This window comes from Panicum virgatum, chromosome 9N (genome assembly GCF_016808335.1).
Source record: "Panicum virgatum strain AP13 chromosome 9N, P.virgatum_v5, whole genome shotgun sequence".
In the NCBI taxonomy this organism is placed as follows: Eukaryota; Viridiplantae; Streptophyta; class Magnoliopsida; order Poales; family Poaceae; genus Panicum; species Panicum virgatum.
The window spans coordinates 68307747-68325436 of NC_053153.1; the positions used below are offsets into that span (position 1 = coordinate 68307747).

At 48.4% G+C, this 17690-nt stretch overlaps 2 protein-coding genes and 1 non-coding gene across 4 annotated transcripts; all 3 read right to left on the bottom strand.

The window, feature by feature from the left end:
• Positions 1–181: 181 nt before the first annotated feature.
• Positions 182–12733, bottom strand: LOC120687912 (transcription factor bHLH140-like). 2 transcript variants are annotated; one of them, XR_005680905.1, is made up of 8 exons: positions 12574–12733; positions 11154–12496; positions 10883–11031; positions 9392–10347; positions 8452–9151; positions 8178–8348; positions 7472–7878; positions 182–301 (listed from the first exon to the last, which is right to left on the bottom strand). XR_005680905.1 is itself a non-coding variant. In XM_039970002.1 (7 exons), exons 2-7 carry the CDS (start codon positions 11209–11211, stop codon positions 7567–7569), a joined length of 2346 nt encoding a protein of 781 aa, XP_039825936.1. In that variant the 5' UTR covers positions 11212–12496; positions 12574–12733; the 3' UTR covers positions 7410–7566. The 2 variants fall into 2 exon arrangements, 1 of the variants encoding a protein (XP_039825936.1); XM_039970002.1 differs by lacking the exon at positions 182–301 and having other exon boundaries at positions 7410–7878.
• On the bottom strand, positions 11452–11523 carry TRNAH-GUG. The gene has a single exon. It is a non-coding gene; the product is annotated as a tRNA-His (tRNA).
• Positions 11762–12624, bottom strand: LOC120689294 (translation initiation factor IF-2-like). Its single transcript, XM_039971596.1, has 2 exons — positions 12574–12624; positions 11762–12496 (listed from the first exon to the last, which is right to left on the bottom strand). The coding sequence occupies exons 1-2, from the start codon at positions 12622–12624 to the stop codon at positions 11762–11764; spliced, it is 786 nt and encodes a 261-aa protein (XP_039827530.1).
• Positions 12734–17690: the final 4957 nt, after the last annotated feature.

Genomic DNA, 17690 nt, shown 5'->3' on the forward strand with positions numbered 1-17690 from the left:
GAGAGCAAAGCGAAAGGTTGCTTTCTATAGTAACAGCACCGGAATCATCTGCCGCTAGGTTTGTGTGCTTGTTGTTTTGCGGGATGGATGGAACACTTGCCAAATTGTAATTTTGTATTGAACCGGATGAGTAATAACCAATCCTTTCTGCAAATTGAAAGTCGTGAAAACTGAAGAAGGATGCTTCAGGATGAAGTGCATTCTCACGTCACAAACAGACGGCTGACATGTTAGAACCAGTAGCAGTTTTCCAAAACCGCAGTTCAGAGAAGATAGGATTCTGCGAAGTTAGCATAAGAAACTGTAACACCCAGGAAAACCACGGACGATCCGCTAGGGATCGGCGGACGGTCCGCCAGAGTAACGCACAGATATTTATCCTGGTTGTGGGACCCGCCTGTCATATCTTCTCTTCTCCTCACGACGACCAGAGGCGAGCTCCGCTTGAGCGCTCGCGCCACCGTCGCCCCCTTTCGTCGATCTCCCTCCTCCGTCCACCATACTTCGATTCCTCGCGCGAGAACCTTCCCCGGCACCTCCTCCACCTTCCCCAACCCCCAGCCCAGCTTCTCCCCAGCCGGAATCGCCCAACCACCGCCGGTCACCATTGGAGGCGCTTGAAGCTTTGCTCCACCGTCGATCCGCTTCTCCGGTCGTCCTCCGCCCGAACCGACCGCGGGAATGGATTCGTGGTGAGTCACTTGTGCCCCCTGGCCTCTTTCCTCCTCCCGTTGTGCGTCGCCGGCGCCGGTGAACCGTCGTCGCCGCCGCCGCCATGCTTACTGCCGCCTGTCGGGTGGTCTGCAAAAGTGAATCGCGGACGGTCCGCCTAGGAGGGCCAGACAGTCCGCAGGTCAAGTTATAAGTTGTCCAGAGAGGATGTTGTCTCTGGTGTTTTCGTAGGATTGAACTGCGGACGGTCCGCTATTGGAGAGCGGACAGTCCGCCGTAGAGATCAAAATTTGTCCAGAGACGATGTTGTCTCTGGTGGGGTTCGCAGGGTTGAACTGCGGACGGTCCGCTATTGCAGAGTGTACAGTCTGCCGTATAGTCTAGAATTTTGTCTAGAGACGTTATCGTCTCTGGTGGAATTGGCAGAGTGAACTGCGGACAGTCCGCTAAGGAGGGCCGGACGGTCCGCAGTAGAGATTAAAATTTTGTCTAGAGGTGTCGTTGCCTCTGGTAGTATTGCAGAGTTAAACTGCGGATAGTCCGCTATGTTGGAGCGGACAGTCCGCCATATAGATTGAAATTTGTCCAGTGAGGTAGTTGGTTCTGGTGGGTCGAGAGAGTTGTACTGCGGACGGTCCGCCACTTGGGCGCGGACAGTCCGCAGGGCATTCCAGTTGAAGTATAATAGTTGCATCCTTGAGCTGCACTCAATTGTTTCATATGCATTCGTGAAGCATCCGCCGTTGAGAACGTCGTGTTCGAGGTGATTGCGGCACCGCAGGAGCAGCCGGAGCAAGCACAGGAGGAGAGGCGTGAGAACCCGGCCCAAGGCTCATCTAACCCTAGCTCTGCGCAGCAGCCCGAAGGAAAATCCCGGTGCACGTTCTATTAATTTAAATTATGGCACCTATATATGTATTTATCACTTGTGCACTACATTTAGGAGTTATTTGAAACCATTGTTGCATGAACCCTAGATTTCCTTGAGTTATACTAGTATGTATAGGACGACAGAGATGCTATGCTAGATAGAGTTCGGTAGAAGTCGAGTAACTTTTGGTTACTCGCGAGATATAGGATAGTTTTATGTTTCCATATATGAGTTACTCATCTTGGGATGAAAGTCTTGGAATGAAAGAAAGAATAGAATCTGAGACCGGGCGGGAGAGGTGTAGTTCCGCCTGTGTCTGTTAAGGACCGTACCGTTGTCGGCCCTGCTGATCATGTTTGAACTGTACTAACCGCATGCCGGGAGTAGGAGGTAGTCGAAACCGGTAAGCCTAGTAATACCTTGTTTCGAAAGTACATGACTTCATCTCACCTCCTGGGGTAGTCGAGTAGTCGCAGAGAAATGGGGATGCATGTATTACTTTTGGTGGTCTCATGTTGAGCTCGGCTGACCATATGATGGTGGGGCGGTCCTGTAGTTCGAGACTGGGAGGGGAATGGTTGGTGCGTGTGGTCCGACGGGGCTTTTGCGTGCCGTATTGGTTAGGTCCACCTTGCAAGGTTAAATCGAATCGATTCGCCGTCAGTCGCTCTCGGACATGGGCACCTTGATCACCGAGTCACATCGTAGCAATATGAGTTGGAACATGGAGTCTATTATATATGTTGGTTCTATTTTGAATTGTAATTAATGTTCTACCATGTTTGTTCTAGACGGCCATGCAAAAATTATATTATGAATAATTTATATAGAATCTAGAGCTAAAATATGGAAATGAAGGATTTACTTTAGTCGCTGTTTTCTGCAAATTAACCACCAACCAAAGGCCTTGCATGTCTAGATATGTGGGCTAGGTTATACCCACTGGTTGGGTAAGTCTTGCTGAGTATTAGTTGCTCAGGGCTTTTGTTGAAATATTATTTCAGGGCACTCAGACGTAGACTTCTGTCACTGCTGGGTTAAGTTCATCCGCCGGGACGCAGAGGGATGGGAGGTCGTGGACCTAGATGCTTTGTTAGGGACCTCCCTAGGGTACACTTGTGGTACTTGTAGACAAAATTTGTAAATGTGATCAGCCTTTCCAGACTTTGAGAAAGCTTTTAACATCAGCCCCTGTTCTGGCTCAATCAGATATTACTCGACCCTTCGATGTTTATTGTGATGCATTAGGTACGAGTCTTGGCCGCATTCTCATTACTGTCTTTGGCCTAGCCAGGTATTAGTCTGGCCTTGACGCTTGTGTGTAATGCATTAGGTACGGGCCTCGGCTGCGTCCTTATGCAAGATCAGTGGGTGATTGGTTATGCTTCCAGAGCTCTCAGGCGGCATGAAGAGAATTATGCTACTCATGACTTAGAGCTAGCCGCAGTGGTCCATGCACTGAAAATCTGGCGGCATTATCTTCTGGGTAATCCGATTCATATATACTCAGACCACAAGAGTCTCAAGTATATTTTTACCCAGAGTGAGCTCAATTTACGTCAGAGGCGGTGGTTAGAGTTGATTAAAGATTATGATCTGAAAATTCATTATCACCTGGGTAAGACCAATATTGTGGCAGATGCATTGAGCAGAAAGGCAGGTTGCAACTGCATCTCAGCCACACCTATGCATGCAACTCTATGCCAAGAGATGGAGAAGTTGAATTTGGCCATGGTAGTTGAGGGTACACTTACCAATATTACCCTCACTCCAACACTGCGGGATCAAATTATTGCTGCTCAGAGAAATAATATTTGCATGGAAAAGATTAGGCAAAGGCTCAGGGAAGGTGACCCTCGTGTGGCATGCTTTCAGCTTGATGGCGAGGGTGTGTTATGGTTTAAGAACCGGCTGGTAGTACCTAAGGATTTGGAACTTCGGAAGCAGATTTTTGATGAGGCTCACCTTTCTATGTACTCAATTTACCCGGGCAGCAATAAAATGTACCAAGACCTCAGACATCGATTTTGGTGGACCAGGATGAAACGTGAGGTCGCCAAATATGTGTCGGAGTGCGATATCTGTCGAAGGGTCAAAGCAAGTCATCTCAGACCTGCTGGCATGCTACAGCCTTTGGATATTCCTTCGTGGAAGTGGGAGGATATTAGTATGGACTTCATTGTTGGTTTGCCTCCCACGTCAAAGGGATATGACTCTATTTGGGTTATAGTGGATCGTCTCACTGAGTCCGCACACTTTATTCCAGTCAAGACGGGGTATAAATCTCACCAATACGCTGAGTTATACATTGCATGGATTGTAAGTCTTCATGGTATCCCAAGGACCATTATATCCGACAGAGGCCCACAGTTTGTTGCCCGTTTCTGGGAACAGTTGCATGCATCTCTGGGTACTCAGCTTATTCGCAGCTCCGCCTATCATCCTCAGACCGATGGTCAAACTGAGCGAATCAATCAAATTCTAGAGGATGTGCTTCGAGCCTGTGTACTCTCTTATAGCAAGAAATGGGATGAATGCCTGCCGTTAGCGGAATTTTCTTATAACAACAGTTATCAAGAAAGCATCCGAATGGCTCCTTTCGAGGCACTATATGGGCGAAGGTGTAGAACTCCAGTAAATTGGTCAGAAGCCGGGGAAAGAAATGTGTTCGGCCCTGAGATGGTCAGTGAGGCAGAAGAACAAGTTCGGTTCATACAGGAGAATTTGAAAATAGCCCAATCTCGCCAGAAAAGTTATGCGGACAAGAAACGTCAGTCCGTCTCATTCCAAGTGGGAGATCATGTCTACTTGCGGGTATCTCCAATGAAAGGACTCCAGCACTTCGATGTGAAGAGAAAGCTCGCCCCTCGCTATGTTGGGCCTTTTCCTATCATTGAGCGGTGTGGGCCGGTAGCATATCGCCTGGAACTTCCTGCCCAATTATCCGCGGTTCATAATATTTTTCATGTCTCTCAGCTCCGGAAATGCCTCCGTGTTCCAAAAAAGGTGATTGACATAGAAAAGTTGCAACTGGAGCCCGATCTTGTCTATCCGGAGTATCCAACCAAAATTGTTGATCATAAGACCAGGGTCACTCGGAATCAAACCAGTGATTTCTATAAAGTGCAATGGAGCAATCACTCTGAGCGGGAAGCCACTTGGGAAACGGAAGAATTTGTTCAATCCAAGTGTCCGGAGTTGCTACAAACTTATCGAGGTACCTAACCTTTCGCTCCTGTTTCAATTAGTAACTTCACTCTAAATCTCGGGACGAGATTTCTTTAAGGGTGGTAGGATTGTAACACCCAGGAAAACCGTGGACGGTCCGCTAGGGATCGGCGGACGGTCCGCTAGAGTAACGCCCAGATATTTATCCTGGTTTGTGGGACCCGCCTGTCATATCTTCTCTTCTCCTCACGACGACCAGAAGCGAGCTCTGCTTGAGCGCTCGCGCCGCCGTCGCCCCTTTCGTCGATCTCCCTCCTCCGCCCCCATACTTCGATTCCTCGCGCGAGAACCTTCCCCGGCACCTCCTCCACCTTCCCCAACCCCCAGCCCGGCTTCTCCCCGGCCGGAATCGCCCAACCATCGCCGGTCACCATTGGAGGCGCTTGAAGCTTTGCTCCACCGTCGATCCGCTTCTCCGGTCGTCCTCCGCCCGAACCGACCGCGGGAATGGATTCGGGGTGAGTCACTTTGTGCCCCCTGGCCTCATTCCCCCTCCCGTTGTGCGCCGCCGGCGCCGGTGAACCGCCGCCGCCATGCTTAATGCCGCCTGTCGGGTGGTCTGCAAAAGTGAATCGCGGACGGTCTGCCTAGGAGGGCCGGACAGTCCGCAGGTCAAGTTATAAGTTGTCCAGAGAGGATGTTGTCTCTGGTGTTTTCGTAGGATTGAACTGCGGACGGTCCGCTATTGGAGAGCGGACAGTCCGCCGTAGAGATCAAATTTTGTCCAGAGACGATGTTGTCTCTGGTGGGGTTCGCAGGGTTGAACTGCGGACGGTCCGCTATTGCAGAGCGGATAGTCTGCCGTATAGTCTAGAATTTTGTCCAGAGACGTTATCGTCTCTGATGGAATTGGCAGAGTGAACTGCGGACAGTCCGCCAATGAGGGCCGGACGGTCCGCAGTAGAGATTAAAATTTTGTCCAGAGGCGTCGTTGCCTCTGGTAGTATTGCAGAGTTAAACTGCGGACAGTCCGCTATGTTGGAGCGGACGGTCCGCCGTATAGATTGAAATTTGTCCAGTGAGGTAGTTGGTTCTGGTGGGTCGGCAGAGTTGTACTGCGGACGATCCGCCACTTGGGCGCGGACAGTCTGCAGGGCATTCCAGTTGAAGTATAATAGTTGCATCCTTGAGCTGCACTCAATTATTTCATATGCATTCGTGTAGCATCCGTCGTTGAGGATGTCGTGTTCGAGGTGATTGCGGCACCGCAGGAGCAGCCGGAGCAAGCCCAGGAGGAGAGGCGTGAGAACCCGACCCAAGGCCTGTCTAACCCTAGCTCTGAGCAGCAGCCCGAAGGCAAGCCCCGGTGCACGTTCTATTAATTTAAATTATGGCACATATATATATATATATATTTATTACTTGTGCACTACGTTTAAGAGTTGTTTGAAACCCTTGTTGCATGAACCCTAGATTTCCTTGAGTTATACTAGTATGTATAGGACGATAGAGATGCTATGCTAGATAGGGTTCGGTAGAAGTCGAGTAACTTTTGGTTACTCGCGAGATATATGATAGTTTTATGTTTCCATATATGAGTTACTTATCTTGGGATGAAAGTCTTGGAATGAAAGAAAGAATAGAATCTGAGACCGGGCGGGAGAGGTGTAGTTCCACCTGTGTCGGTTAAGGAGCGTACAGTTGTCGGCCCTGCTGATCATGTTTGAACTATACTAATCGCATGCTGGGAGTAGGAGGTAGTCGAAACCGGTAAGCCTAGTACTACCTTGTTTCGAAAGTACAGGACTCCATCTCACCTCCTGGGGTAGTCGAGTAGTCGCAGAGAAATGAGGATGTATGTGTTACTTTTGGTGGTCTCATGTTGAGCTCGGCTGACCATATAATGGTGGGGCGGTCCTGTAGTTCGAGGCGGGGAGGGGAATGGTTGGTGCGTGTGGTCCGACGGGGCTTTTGCGTGCCGTGTTGGTTAGGTCCACCTTGCAAGGTTAAATCGAATCGATTCGCCGTCAGTCGCTCTTGGACATGGGCACCTTGATCACCGAGTCACATCGTAGCAATATGAGTTGGAACATGGAGTCTATTATATATGTTGGTTCTATTTTGAATTATAATTAATGTTCTACCATGGTTGTTCTAGATGGCCATGCAAATATTAGATTATGAATAATTTATATAGAATCTGGAGCTAAAATATGGAAATGAAGGATTTACTTTAGTCGCTGTTTTCTGCAAATTAACCACCAGCCAAAGGCCTGCATGTCTAGATATGTGGGCTGGGTTATACCCACTAGTTGGGTAAGTCTTGCTGAGTATTAGTTGCTCAGGGCTTTTGTTGAAATATTATTTCAGGGCACTCAGACGTAGACTTCTGTCCCTGCTGCGTTAAGTTCATCCGCCGGGACGCAGAGGGATGGGAGGTCGTGCAGATGCTTAGTTAGGGACCTCCCTAGGGTACACTTGTGGTAGTTGTAGGCAAAGTTTGTAAATTATGTATTTATTCAAACTTGGTTTGAAAAAAAATATAGTAGAATCTTGTGTATATTGTTGTATTTTCAAACATGTGTCGTTCTTGTACCATCTGTACTCACCTTCGAGTGAGACTATCGGTGTTGTTTCGATCGGGACGTGGGCTGAGAAAGGGCTGTCAAATTAAACCATTAAGCTAATGCGCCCAATGTGTTCAAATAACGGCCATTAGGCTTAATTGAGAGTTTTAATTTGGCGGTTCCATCACAGAAACAAAAACAAAAGGTTTGTCCAAGCACGAGATACAAAATGTGCTCGCAAAGCCATAGCTAATTCCAACTTCTAAGTGCAATCCATATGCATCGTGTCTACGAAGATACCAACCTGTTTTTCTGCAGAAGATGCGAAGGGAAGGAAGATTTACAGTTCGCGATGTGGGATTTCAGCTTTGGGATGTTTGGATGCGCGCTCCTGCACCTGTGGCACCGAAGTTCCATTGCCAGTATCTTTTCATCACTGTTGGCGGTTGCTGATCCATGTTGCTCAATCTCCTCGATGACATCAACAGAATCACGAAAAAACGGTGTGGTGAAGGAGTTCCAATGCTTCTTATTTTTCAAGCTCGTGGAATCAAAATCCTGACTAATAATGTGAAGATGCAGTTGCCGCATAGATGGAACCTGTAAAAGAACAAGACATCTGGGCCTGCTCAGTTTTACGTTTGGTTTGAAGGACGACAGGAATGATCCATCCAAATCTAACTCCAAGAATCACTCATGTGTTTGATTTGAAAAGTCGAATAGGTTAATTCATCAAGAAACCATCCCTCACATGAAAATGTTTATAGAAATTGAGGAATCAGGGCATTACACCAAAATTTTGGGATGGTCCCATGATGGACCAGATCATTAAAGATGAGGTGGTTCCTCAGACCAAACACCCTCTGCCTTTCATTTCAAGAAAAGTTTTAGGATCATACCGAGTGGTATCCAAGCCTGAATACCAAAGATGCATCTTCCTCCAGGAACTTATGTGCCCATTTCACCCCAGCTGAATGCATCCTCCTCAGCAAAGGCAAGTGTTCTTTTTTGACATCTGCTAGGGAGTCAAGACCATCTGTCCTAGATATCACCAAAACATGCTTTTTAGCCTGCATATATAAAGAGCTATGCTAAGACATCAACCGATCACTGAGTATAACAAAGAAACACAAAATAAAAATTGGTACATAAGTAGAAAAACTGATAATAAACCTTTGGATAGAGATCTTTCAGAACAATAAATTCGTCAGATGTCTCCAGGATAGAATCTGTGTTCTTGTATTTCTCTGGGTGCATGGCAAGTTCATAAAGGGTCCGGGCCCATGATCCCCAAGTCTTACTGGCGACCACGCCACTCTTTTTTGTGTCTCCTTCCCTAGCTTGGTTTGGAGCAGCAGATGAAGTCATAGACTTATCATGGTAATTTGGCGTGTTAGCCTTCGTATGCTCATGCTGTTGCTTTGCAGTCATGATGGGTGGAAGCAACTTATGTTTTTTCATCCTTTCAGATCCATGGCTGTCCTCACGCTTCATTTTTGTGTCATTGGGTGATGTCCCTCCAGATGCTGACATTTCTGCCCCCAACTTTCCGTTCTGCTTTCCCATGTGGCCCCGGACAATGGATGCAAAATTCTCAAAAAGCGAATTGTATGCTTCACGAAGAATCTTAGACCCTTTGATATAATCATTCTTCAGATAATCTGGCCGCATCGGGTTCATATTTGGCCCAAGCACATGGATGACATGGGTCACACCTTCTCGTTGATGCAGAGGAGAAATTGATGGAAGTGGAACAACAACAGAGGTTCCTGGCCTCAGTGCATCAGCACATTTTTTGGTTGCATGATGTAAAGATTCTCCAGCAGCACTGAATATAGCAGCGTTAACCCCTCCACCTCCAGGCTTTAACCTCCTGCATGAAAGGGCACAGATATTACCATCTTGTTCATATCAAGAAGGGCGCTAACTTCTTCAAGAGCTGTTATATAAAAAAAAAAACTTCTGAAGAGCAAATGGGACAGATCAGTTTAACCAAAAATAGGAGAGCATAATTAAACAGAAGAATATATCTAGACATACTCTTCTAGATGAAAAAATGTGCATTGAAGTAAATACATAGGAGCAACAAGTGTTATCCGACCGAAATTATTACCAGTTAGCAGCATTAGCAATCACGCTGCACCGAAGACCTCCTTTCGTGTGCAACTGAGTGATATCTCCCACGAATGTGAAAAACCTGCTGCAGTCAATGCTCTTTTTAGAAGCCTTCTCTTTGACCAATGATAATATTCTTGATTTCTCGCTCAGGTCTACAAGAACTAGTCTGATATTATCAAATTTCTGCAAGAAATCAGCAGCTGTGTCTACTATAATGTCAGATGCTCTGTCAAGATCAAATTGGAAGTCAGCAGTAGAAATAGATGGAAATGCCAGAGTGCAGGAACCAACATCATCAGAATCACATTCTTTAGCATGCTTTTCATTTTCATTCTTGTCATTCAACCCCTTCTCAACTTCCATTGGGCAGGACATACCATCTTCAACCTTTTCATGTTTTGCTAAAGGGTTTTGCTGCTCTGGCTTGCTTTCACTCAATGTAATCTTGGGTCCACTGGATTTCTCAACACTGGAAGTATCACTCTTCTTTAGAAACTTCATTATACCAACTTGTATGGGTCCTTTGCTCTTCTGACCAAAAATTCCTGATGGAAGACAATCTGAAGGCCCTAAAGCATTATACATATCAACTGCCTTTTTAATGTCACCATCATCATTACAGGACATGATCCTACTGAAACCTTCTGTCAGCAAGGGTGTTTCCTTCTTCTGCAGCATCCGGTTCACAACAAGGGCGGCCTTTCCACCCTGCAGATTTCCTTCATGGCCCTTACGGCTCACTGCACGCGAGATACAGACCTTAGCAGGTAAATCCAGGGCTACAGCATGCACATCCACATGCAATGTGCTGCTCAGCTTCACAAAGTCAGCGCGCTGCTCTCGTTCCAAGTTGCAGCGGTCAATGAGAACACTCTTGCCCTCCTTCAAAGCATCAGATGTAGCCTTCAAGCACTGTATTTTCGTCCCAGCTTTACCATTTCCAATTGTATCCTGAACAACAGTTAACACCCAAGGGGAGTTCTGTCAATCTGTGCAGAATTGTCTTGCTGGTTTAACAGTAACTATTGTGAAATGGCACAAGAGAATGTCCATATAAAAAATGCAGCCCAGGCAGCTTGGAAAATAAGCCTCTAGTGTTTGATATTCTCTGCTTCCCTACGTGATGTTATCTTTATGGTAACATGACAAATTGTTATTACAGTATTGACAGAGCGAAAAGTGAAGCAAATAATGCAGTTTTCAGGTGTCAGAGCTACATGTTTTCATAGATAAAGGAAGCTTTATTGATCTCAGATAATTACATCAGGAGCTACAGATGGCTTCCTGACGACGAAATTTCGTCCATATTTTAACTTTTGGCAGTTATTAAGCACTCAACAATGTACATATGTGGTTTTTAGTAATTTTACAATTAGTAGCACATTGACTTGAAACCTCGGACGCACCCGAAAGAGATAAATGAAAACTACTCCAGAACCGTGCAGCCAACTCGCACGCATTGAGGCGGAGACGGCATGGGGCCCACCTGGCAGATGCGAACCCACGAGCGGCCGGCGGTGGAGCCGGCAACGACGGCATCGGCGAACGTGGACTTGCCGCTGCCCGGCGGGCCCACCAGCACCACCACCACCTGCTTGCGGCCGTGCTCCTCCTCCTTTGCCTCCGCGTCCGCGCCTGCACCGAACGGAACGGTCCGAGACAGGACGCGCTAGGGTTTTAGCAGCTACGGCGGGGGCGGTCCAATCAGAGGAACAAAACGGGAAAAAAAATCGGAAGGACCATGGTTACGGGCGCACCTCGGCTTGGGGACGGAGGTGGCGGGGATGAACTGGAGCCGCCACCGTCGGGATTCATCTGGCAAAATGGAGGAGGAATCCTTTGTGCGTTCCGCGGCTATGGCGATGGAATCATGGATAAGGGGGAGCGCGGAGAGGCGAGGAAGGGGAGGAAGACAGTCCGTGCCGTCCTAGCCGTCCGTGCTTAACGCCGGTCGAATCTGATGCGTCGGTTAGCAACAAGCCAACAAATGATGTAATTCTAATAAGCAGAATATAATTGGAAAAGAAAAAAGAAAAAAAAGTTTTACACCAAGTGTGTGGCTGCTGGGATTCGAGCCCAGGTCTCCACGGCCACAACGTGGAATTCTCACCACTAAACTACAGCCACTTTGTTGCGTAGGCTAAGCACTGGACTTTAACTAGATTGTAATTCCTTGCCCAATCTCGCTTGTGGCGACACTAGAACATGTTTGTAGATTACTACTTCGTACGGACACGACATTTCCTATGTTTTCAAAAAAACTGCCGGAAACCCACGTCCGGGGGGGATCAATATAGTACAGGACCAAGCAATTCTCTCCTCTAGCACTGCAAGAATCACCCCCAAGCTAGAGACAGTCTACAGGCTAGTACTCGTTGAAGTGAATGCCGCCGAGCTTCCAGACGAGGAAGGCGGTGCCGAACATGATGGTGGTGATGAGCGTGAAGGACACGAGGACGAGGAACACGTCCACCCCGAACGGCAGCTCGAACGTCCACCCTTCCTTGGGCATCCCGCGCTTGCTGTCGTCGAACAGGTTGCCCGGCGCCTCGGGCAGCCGCGACCCGCGCCGCCCGCCGCCGCCCCCGGCCTTCTTCGCGTCCGCCTCGCGCAGCGCGTCCAGCACCCCGCTCCCGAACTCCGGCTTGCTCGATTTCGATTTCGACGGCGACGACGACGCCCCCTTCGCCGACGGCTCCGCGTACTTGCCCAGCACGCGCGCCGCGCGCAGCCGCTCCCGGGCCGTCAGGGGCGCCCGCTTCGGCGGCTCGCTCGGCGCGCTGCCGTTGGCGTTGGCGACCGGCTGCTGCGGCTGGCCGTTGCCCGGCGTCACGGGGGATTTCTCGGCGCTGGGGCTGGGAGCAGCCGGAGGAACAGGAGAGGGGGTCGTCGTTTCTTGCGCCGCGGCCGGCGCCGCTTGGTCGTTGTCCGTGGCTCGGCTGCTGGTTCTTGCATGCCTATTCCTAGCCGGCAAGCTCAGCAGGAGAAGCTCGGGTTGGAGCTTCCGGAAGGCTGCAGCTGTTGCCGGTTTCTGGAAGGGCTGCCTCGAGCAGAAGCGGAGCTGGGTGTAGAGCGAGGAAGATCTGGAGACTCCTGCTAGCTGTGTGCCCAAGAGCAGTCGCATCAAGAAGCAGGAATAAACGAGATGAAACTACGATCTAGAGACAAGAAGCTTACTTTTGCAGTAACCCTGGGCGGGGAGGAGGAGCTGAGGCTGGTGGCAGCCATCTTCCTCTCCGCCGCTCGGCCACAGCATTTTGCACTCGAGGCCAGTGAAGATAACATTCGTGTGAGGCTGAGGCTGTTGCTGTCCACGAATCAGAGCTGGCGAGGAGATGGCATATATAGATGAGCATACGGGCGGCCCGGCCCGACACGACCCGAGCCCGGCATCGGCCCGGCACGAATGGGCCCGACACGACTGGGCACGACGGGCCGTCGTGCCGGGCCTAAACAGGCTTCGTGCCCAGGGATCGGCCCAAGGCACGTCCTGTGGGCCGATTTTCGTGCCGGGCTGGCCCGTCAAGCACGGGACCAGACGTCGGGCCGGGCGGCCCAAAAGCCCGTCACCAAAAAATATCTCAATAGATTTCAAAAAAATTCCAGATCTCAAATCTAGACATGAATTATTCACATTTCATATGTATTCAAAGCACAAAGTCAAACACTCCCAAATCCAAAAGGCCAAAACCCCCCAAAACCACCAAGACAAACAGAGATAAGTTCAAATTATTGGGAAGAGCTGTTTGTGCAATGCTGCCTCATTAAAAACCTTTCTAGATAAAACTCACCCTTATGAGAAACCCTAGAAAGGAAAAAAGAGTGCAGCCAGCTCAAGTTCAAGTTCAAAAGCCACAAGGCCAAATAGTTTTAGTGTCTTACAATTACAAGTTACAACAGCCACCAGGCTAAATGTCACTCACATCTCACTCTAACTCTCATCCCCAGCAGCAGCACCAGCATTGTCCTCATCAAGCCATAGGTTCTTGAACTTCTCCTCCAGCTCCAAGTCCTCCACAGAGTGTTGTGCTCTTCTCGCAGCCAGCTCCCAGTCCTTGATGATGATCAGCTGCTCCACAGTCTCCGGGTTCAACCTTCTGCGCTGATCCTCTAGAATCCTGCCAGACTGACTGAAACAAGACTCTGAAGAAGTAGTTGAGACAGGAACCGACATAATATCCTTAGCCATGATAGAGAGAACTGGATAGGTTAGTTTATGATCATGCCACCAATTAAGGATATCAAATGAATCATCATATGCCACAACATTGTCACGGTCAAGATAGGCAGTGAGCTCACATGTACCAGCAATAGGAATGTTACTAGAAGGACCAGAGGTACCAGATCCTCCTGGCCCTCCAAAGATCTTACCCCAAGCCTGCTTCCTTTTACCTGTCAAACCTGATGGATGGGCTGTCCTTGCTGGCCTTGCTGCAGCAAACTTGTTTTCATACTTGTTATACAGCTTGAACAACTCATGCTTAACTTTATTAGCATACAGATTGTAATTGTAGGAAGTAGACTTAGCAAGCAAATCAAGAGCCATATGCAAACCTCTCAATTTAGCTCTAGGGTCAAGAATAAATGCAAATGAATATAATATGGGAATTTTTTTCCAGTACTTCTCAAACTTCATTCTCATAGGGCCTATAACAGTTTCAAGTTTTGAATCACCCCGACATTCATGGAAATGAGTAGCAATTTCAATTATATGATGCAGAACCAAAGGACTTGTGGGATAATACACTCCAGATAGAGCAATAGTTGATTCATAAAACAACTCAAGGAATTCACAAACCTTTTCAGCAACATACCAGTGCTCACCATTCAAAGCAGCATAGCCAATATTACCATTGATGAACATAGAAAATACATTCTTATATGGAATCAGGTGCTTAAGCATGAGATAGGTTGAATTCCATCTAACATCCATATCCAAACCAAATTTACGAGGTCTAACACCCTTAAGCAAACAATAGTCTTTAAACTCAGCAATTCTTTTATTAGATGCATTCAAATAACTAATTGCAGTTCTAAAGATCTCTATATAAGGTTTTAGCCTTTTCAAACCAGACTTCACAATGAGATTAATAACATGGCAAGCACACCTCTGATGCACAACATAGTAGGTTTTCTTAGATGGATTATCAGGATCAGTATCAACACCCAAGTAACCAGAAAAGATTGGAGCCAAAATTTGCATAGCATTATTATTAGAAGAAGCATTATCTAAGGAAACAGCAAAGATCTTATTAGTCATTCCGAATGCCTCAACCACATCAGAGATACGTTCAGCAATGTTTGTACCAGTATGAGCCTCTTCAATCAATCTAAAACCAATCACATATTTCTTAAGTTGCCAATCAGAATTGATAAAATGAGCTACAACAGTGATGTAATCCTCCTTTGCATTATCAGACCAGATATCAGAGGTCAAACAAATAGAATTGACACCAGGAAAGACAATATGTTTTAAGTTATTAATAGTGTCAATGAAAAGCTTCTCCAGATCTCTACTAGTTGAAAACCTAGACACTCTAACATGTCTAGGGTTATGAGCACGTTGAATGTAATCATCCCAAGCATCATTATCAGCAACAGATAAAGGCAGATCAAGCCTAGCAATCAATTTGCATAATTCAACCCTAGCAACATCAGGTTTGTATTCCCAGTTCCTATATGATCCATCAGGGTTCATAGCAAGCCTAGTTTGAACCATTTTAGCATGATCAGCTTTCTTTTTACATGCATTTTGATGCCTAAGCAGATGACCAGTGCCAGCAGCAGATTTAGCAGACAATCTATGGCGACAAAACTTGCAAACAGCAGCAATACGCACGCGCTTATCATCCAAGATTTCATCAAAATTATCCCAGACAGGAGATCGACGCTTAGATCCACAGGACTGAGACTCACTTACCGGCGGCACAGGGGCCGCTGCAGCCTCAGTGACGTTGCCAAGCCCGAGGAAGGCAGCAGCAGCATCAGCGCCACCCGCGTCGTCGACGTCGTCGGGCACGTGACCATAGTCAACCAGATCTTCGTTGATGGTTGCAGGGTACACGGCCTCGTCGATGTCGTCCATGGCCACCGGCCCCCGCGGCTCGTCAGATCCCCGCTCCCGGCCCTGTTCCTCACGGCGAATGCAGCATCAGCTCATCGCCGACTTACTGTAAAGAAGAGGTAGCTAGGGTTAGGGTTAGGGTTAAACAGCTAGGGTTAGAGAGAGGGGTTGAGGTCTTGAGGAGGATGTACTTGCCTGCAAAGCCGCTAGGGTTAGAGAGAGGGATTGAGGTCTTGAGGAGGATGTACTTGCCTGCAAAGCCGGAGCCCGGCGCCGGAGAGATGGAAGAAGACAAGCTCGACGGAGGACGGCGGCGAGGATGACGACGACGCGGTGGACAGAGATGAGCAAACGGGCGAGGACGAGGTGAGGGAGAAGGATAGATGGGGGGAGGACGAGGTGGCGACGCGGCGATGAAGGACGAGGCGGCGAGGCGAAGTCCAACGCGGCGACGCCCGACGGGCAACCGCTGAGTCGCTGGCTCGCTGCGGCGGCGAAGGGGATGGCAGGCGGGGGCGAGGGCGGGTCGGGAATGGATGGGGATTAGGGTTAGGGAAGGGGCGCCGGCGGGGTCATATAAGGCGGGGTCGTTTTGGGCCGGCGCGGGGAGCCTGGCTGCCTGGGCCGCGGCCGCTCGCTCGCTCCCGACCGTTGGCAGGCGCGGGGGAGGCCGGGAGGGGCAGGCCGACCGTTGGAGTGGCCGGGCCGGACCGGGCTGAGGTCGTTTTGGCGGGCCGTGCCGTGCCGCCCGGCAGGCCGAACTGGCGGCCCAAGCACGGCCTGGTGCACGGGCCGTGCTTGGCCCGGGCCCGGTGACTTCGGGCCCATGCCGTGCTTGGGCCGTGCCGGGTCGTCCGTGCTCGGGCCGGGCTAACGGGCCTCGGGCCGTAAGCTCATCTATAATGGCATAGCTCCGACAGTACAATGGGCTGGGCCGAATTCGTGAAACAATACAATCATTGGCCACAGGCCCTGAGGGAGCTCGCCTTGTCTTGTCTTTAGACAAACTCTCCCAACTCTCTGCCAAAATTATTCGAAACAGAAACAAATTAATTTCCAGTAACGTAAATGGTACTACTCTAACAGGCCCGTTGCCTACATTATTGACCAACTCCAAGTTATTTGGCTCTAACGGGACTCGCGATCCGCCGGCAGCTACGATGCATGCATCGCCAATTCGCCGCCCTCCTGGGGGCGAGACGGGGGCTTCTGCAAGTCTGGTGTTTTTCCATCCTCTGATGTGCTTCATTTCTGCTTCGTCTGGCGCGTTCAGCAGTCAGCATCTGCCTGCTTGAAAATCTCGTGGCCTTGATTTCCCGCCCTGCCCATCCAATCCAACTTCCATGTGCATGCTCTGCATTGCACTTTAGAACACACAGACACTACTATCAAGCAGGTTGCATGGTCTTGCTTGCCACAAAAACCTCCGCTCATCCAGAAAAGAATAAAATGCTACTGTACTCAGGAAGTCAGGAACTCAGGATAAACTCTGATCAACAGAATTATCTTTGAAATGCCAACTAGGAATGTCAATTAGTGACTTTTTGGTGCACCTCCAATTCTCTTTAGTTCAAAATTTTATACTACCTCTTCAAAATCAAATCTCATTTTGAAAAATTAATACAAAATTTTAAACCAGAGAAGGTTGGAGGTGCACTTAAGAATCACCAATTTGCACCCCTAATGCCAACTATGTCTTCGAAGTTTTGTTTTTTCTTCAAAGCAAGAGGCTAGCTCCGCCCACCCAATTAAGGAGTAAAAAGAGTGTATCCGCGGTGGATAGAGTCTTGTTCAAAGTGCAGATAACAGAACAAGATGTCTAGTCCAAGCATAGACTCCATGAAGCAATAAGAGTCATATAGAGGCATGGACTTCAGAGTAATAGAGAGGTATGGTTGTCAATTTGGGATAAAGCTGCGAGAAGTGCCGAAATTTCAATTTCAACCTTAAATGCTTTGCATTTTCTTACGATCCATACACAATACAGTCACACGAGTTGTACCAACAACGCTGCATACGGCGAAGCGCGCTTCTAGTGTCTTCAAAAATACAATCAACAGAACTTGGGTTCAGACAAACTCTCCCAACACTCAATTGTATTAACACCAAGTTATTCGAAATAGCAAATTAATTTGTAGTAGAGGTAAAACGTGTACTAAGTACATACGTCAATAGGTCCTTAGTCTGCAGTATTAGCCAAACCACATGTTCCAACTTTTTGGGAACCAAG

What these genes read in the sequence shown, in the direction of transcription:
- LOC120687912 (XM_039970002.1), bottom strand. Translation starts at nt 11,211, where the DNA reads ATGAATCCCGACGGTGGCGGCTCCAGTTCATCCCCGCCACCTCCGTCC. An exon ending in ATTGCTAATGCTGCTAACTG is followed by an intron (nt 9,152 to 9,391) that starts GTAATAATTTCG and finishes CCTTTCATGCAG; the next exon opens with GAGGTTAAAGCCTGGAGGTG. An exon ending in TCAGGCTTGGATACCACTCG is followed by an intron (nt 7,879 to 8,177) that starts GTATGATCCTAA and finishes GTTCTTTTACAG; the next exon opens with GTTCCATCTATGCGGCAACT.
- LOC120689294 (XM_039971596.1), bottom strand. Translation starts at nt 12,624, where the DNA reads ATGGCTGCCACCAGCCTCAGCTCCTCCTCCCCGCCCAGGGTTACTGCA. An exon ending in CGCCCAGGGTTACTGCAAAA is followed by an intron (nt 12,497 to 12,573) that starts GTAAGCTTCTTG and finishes TTGGGCACACAG; the next exon opens with CTAGCAGGAGTCTCCAGATC.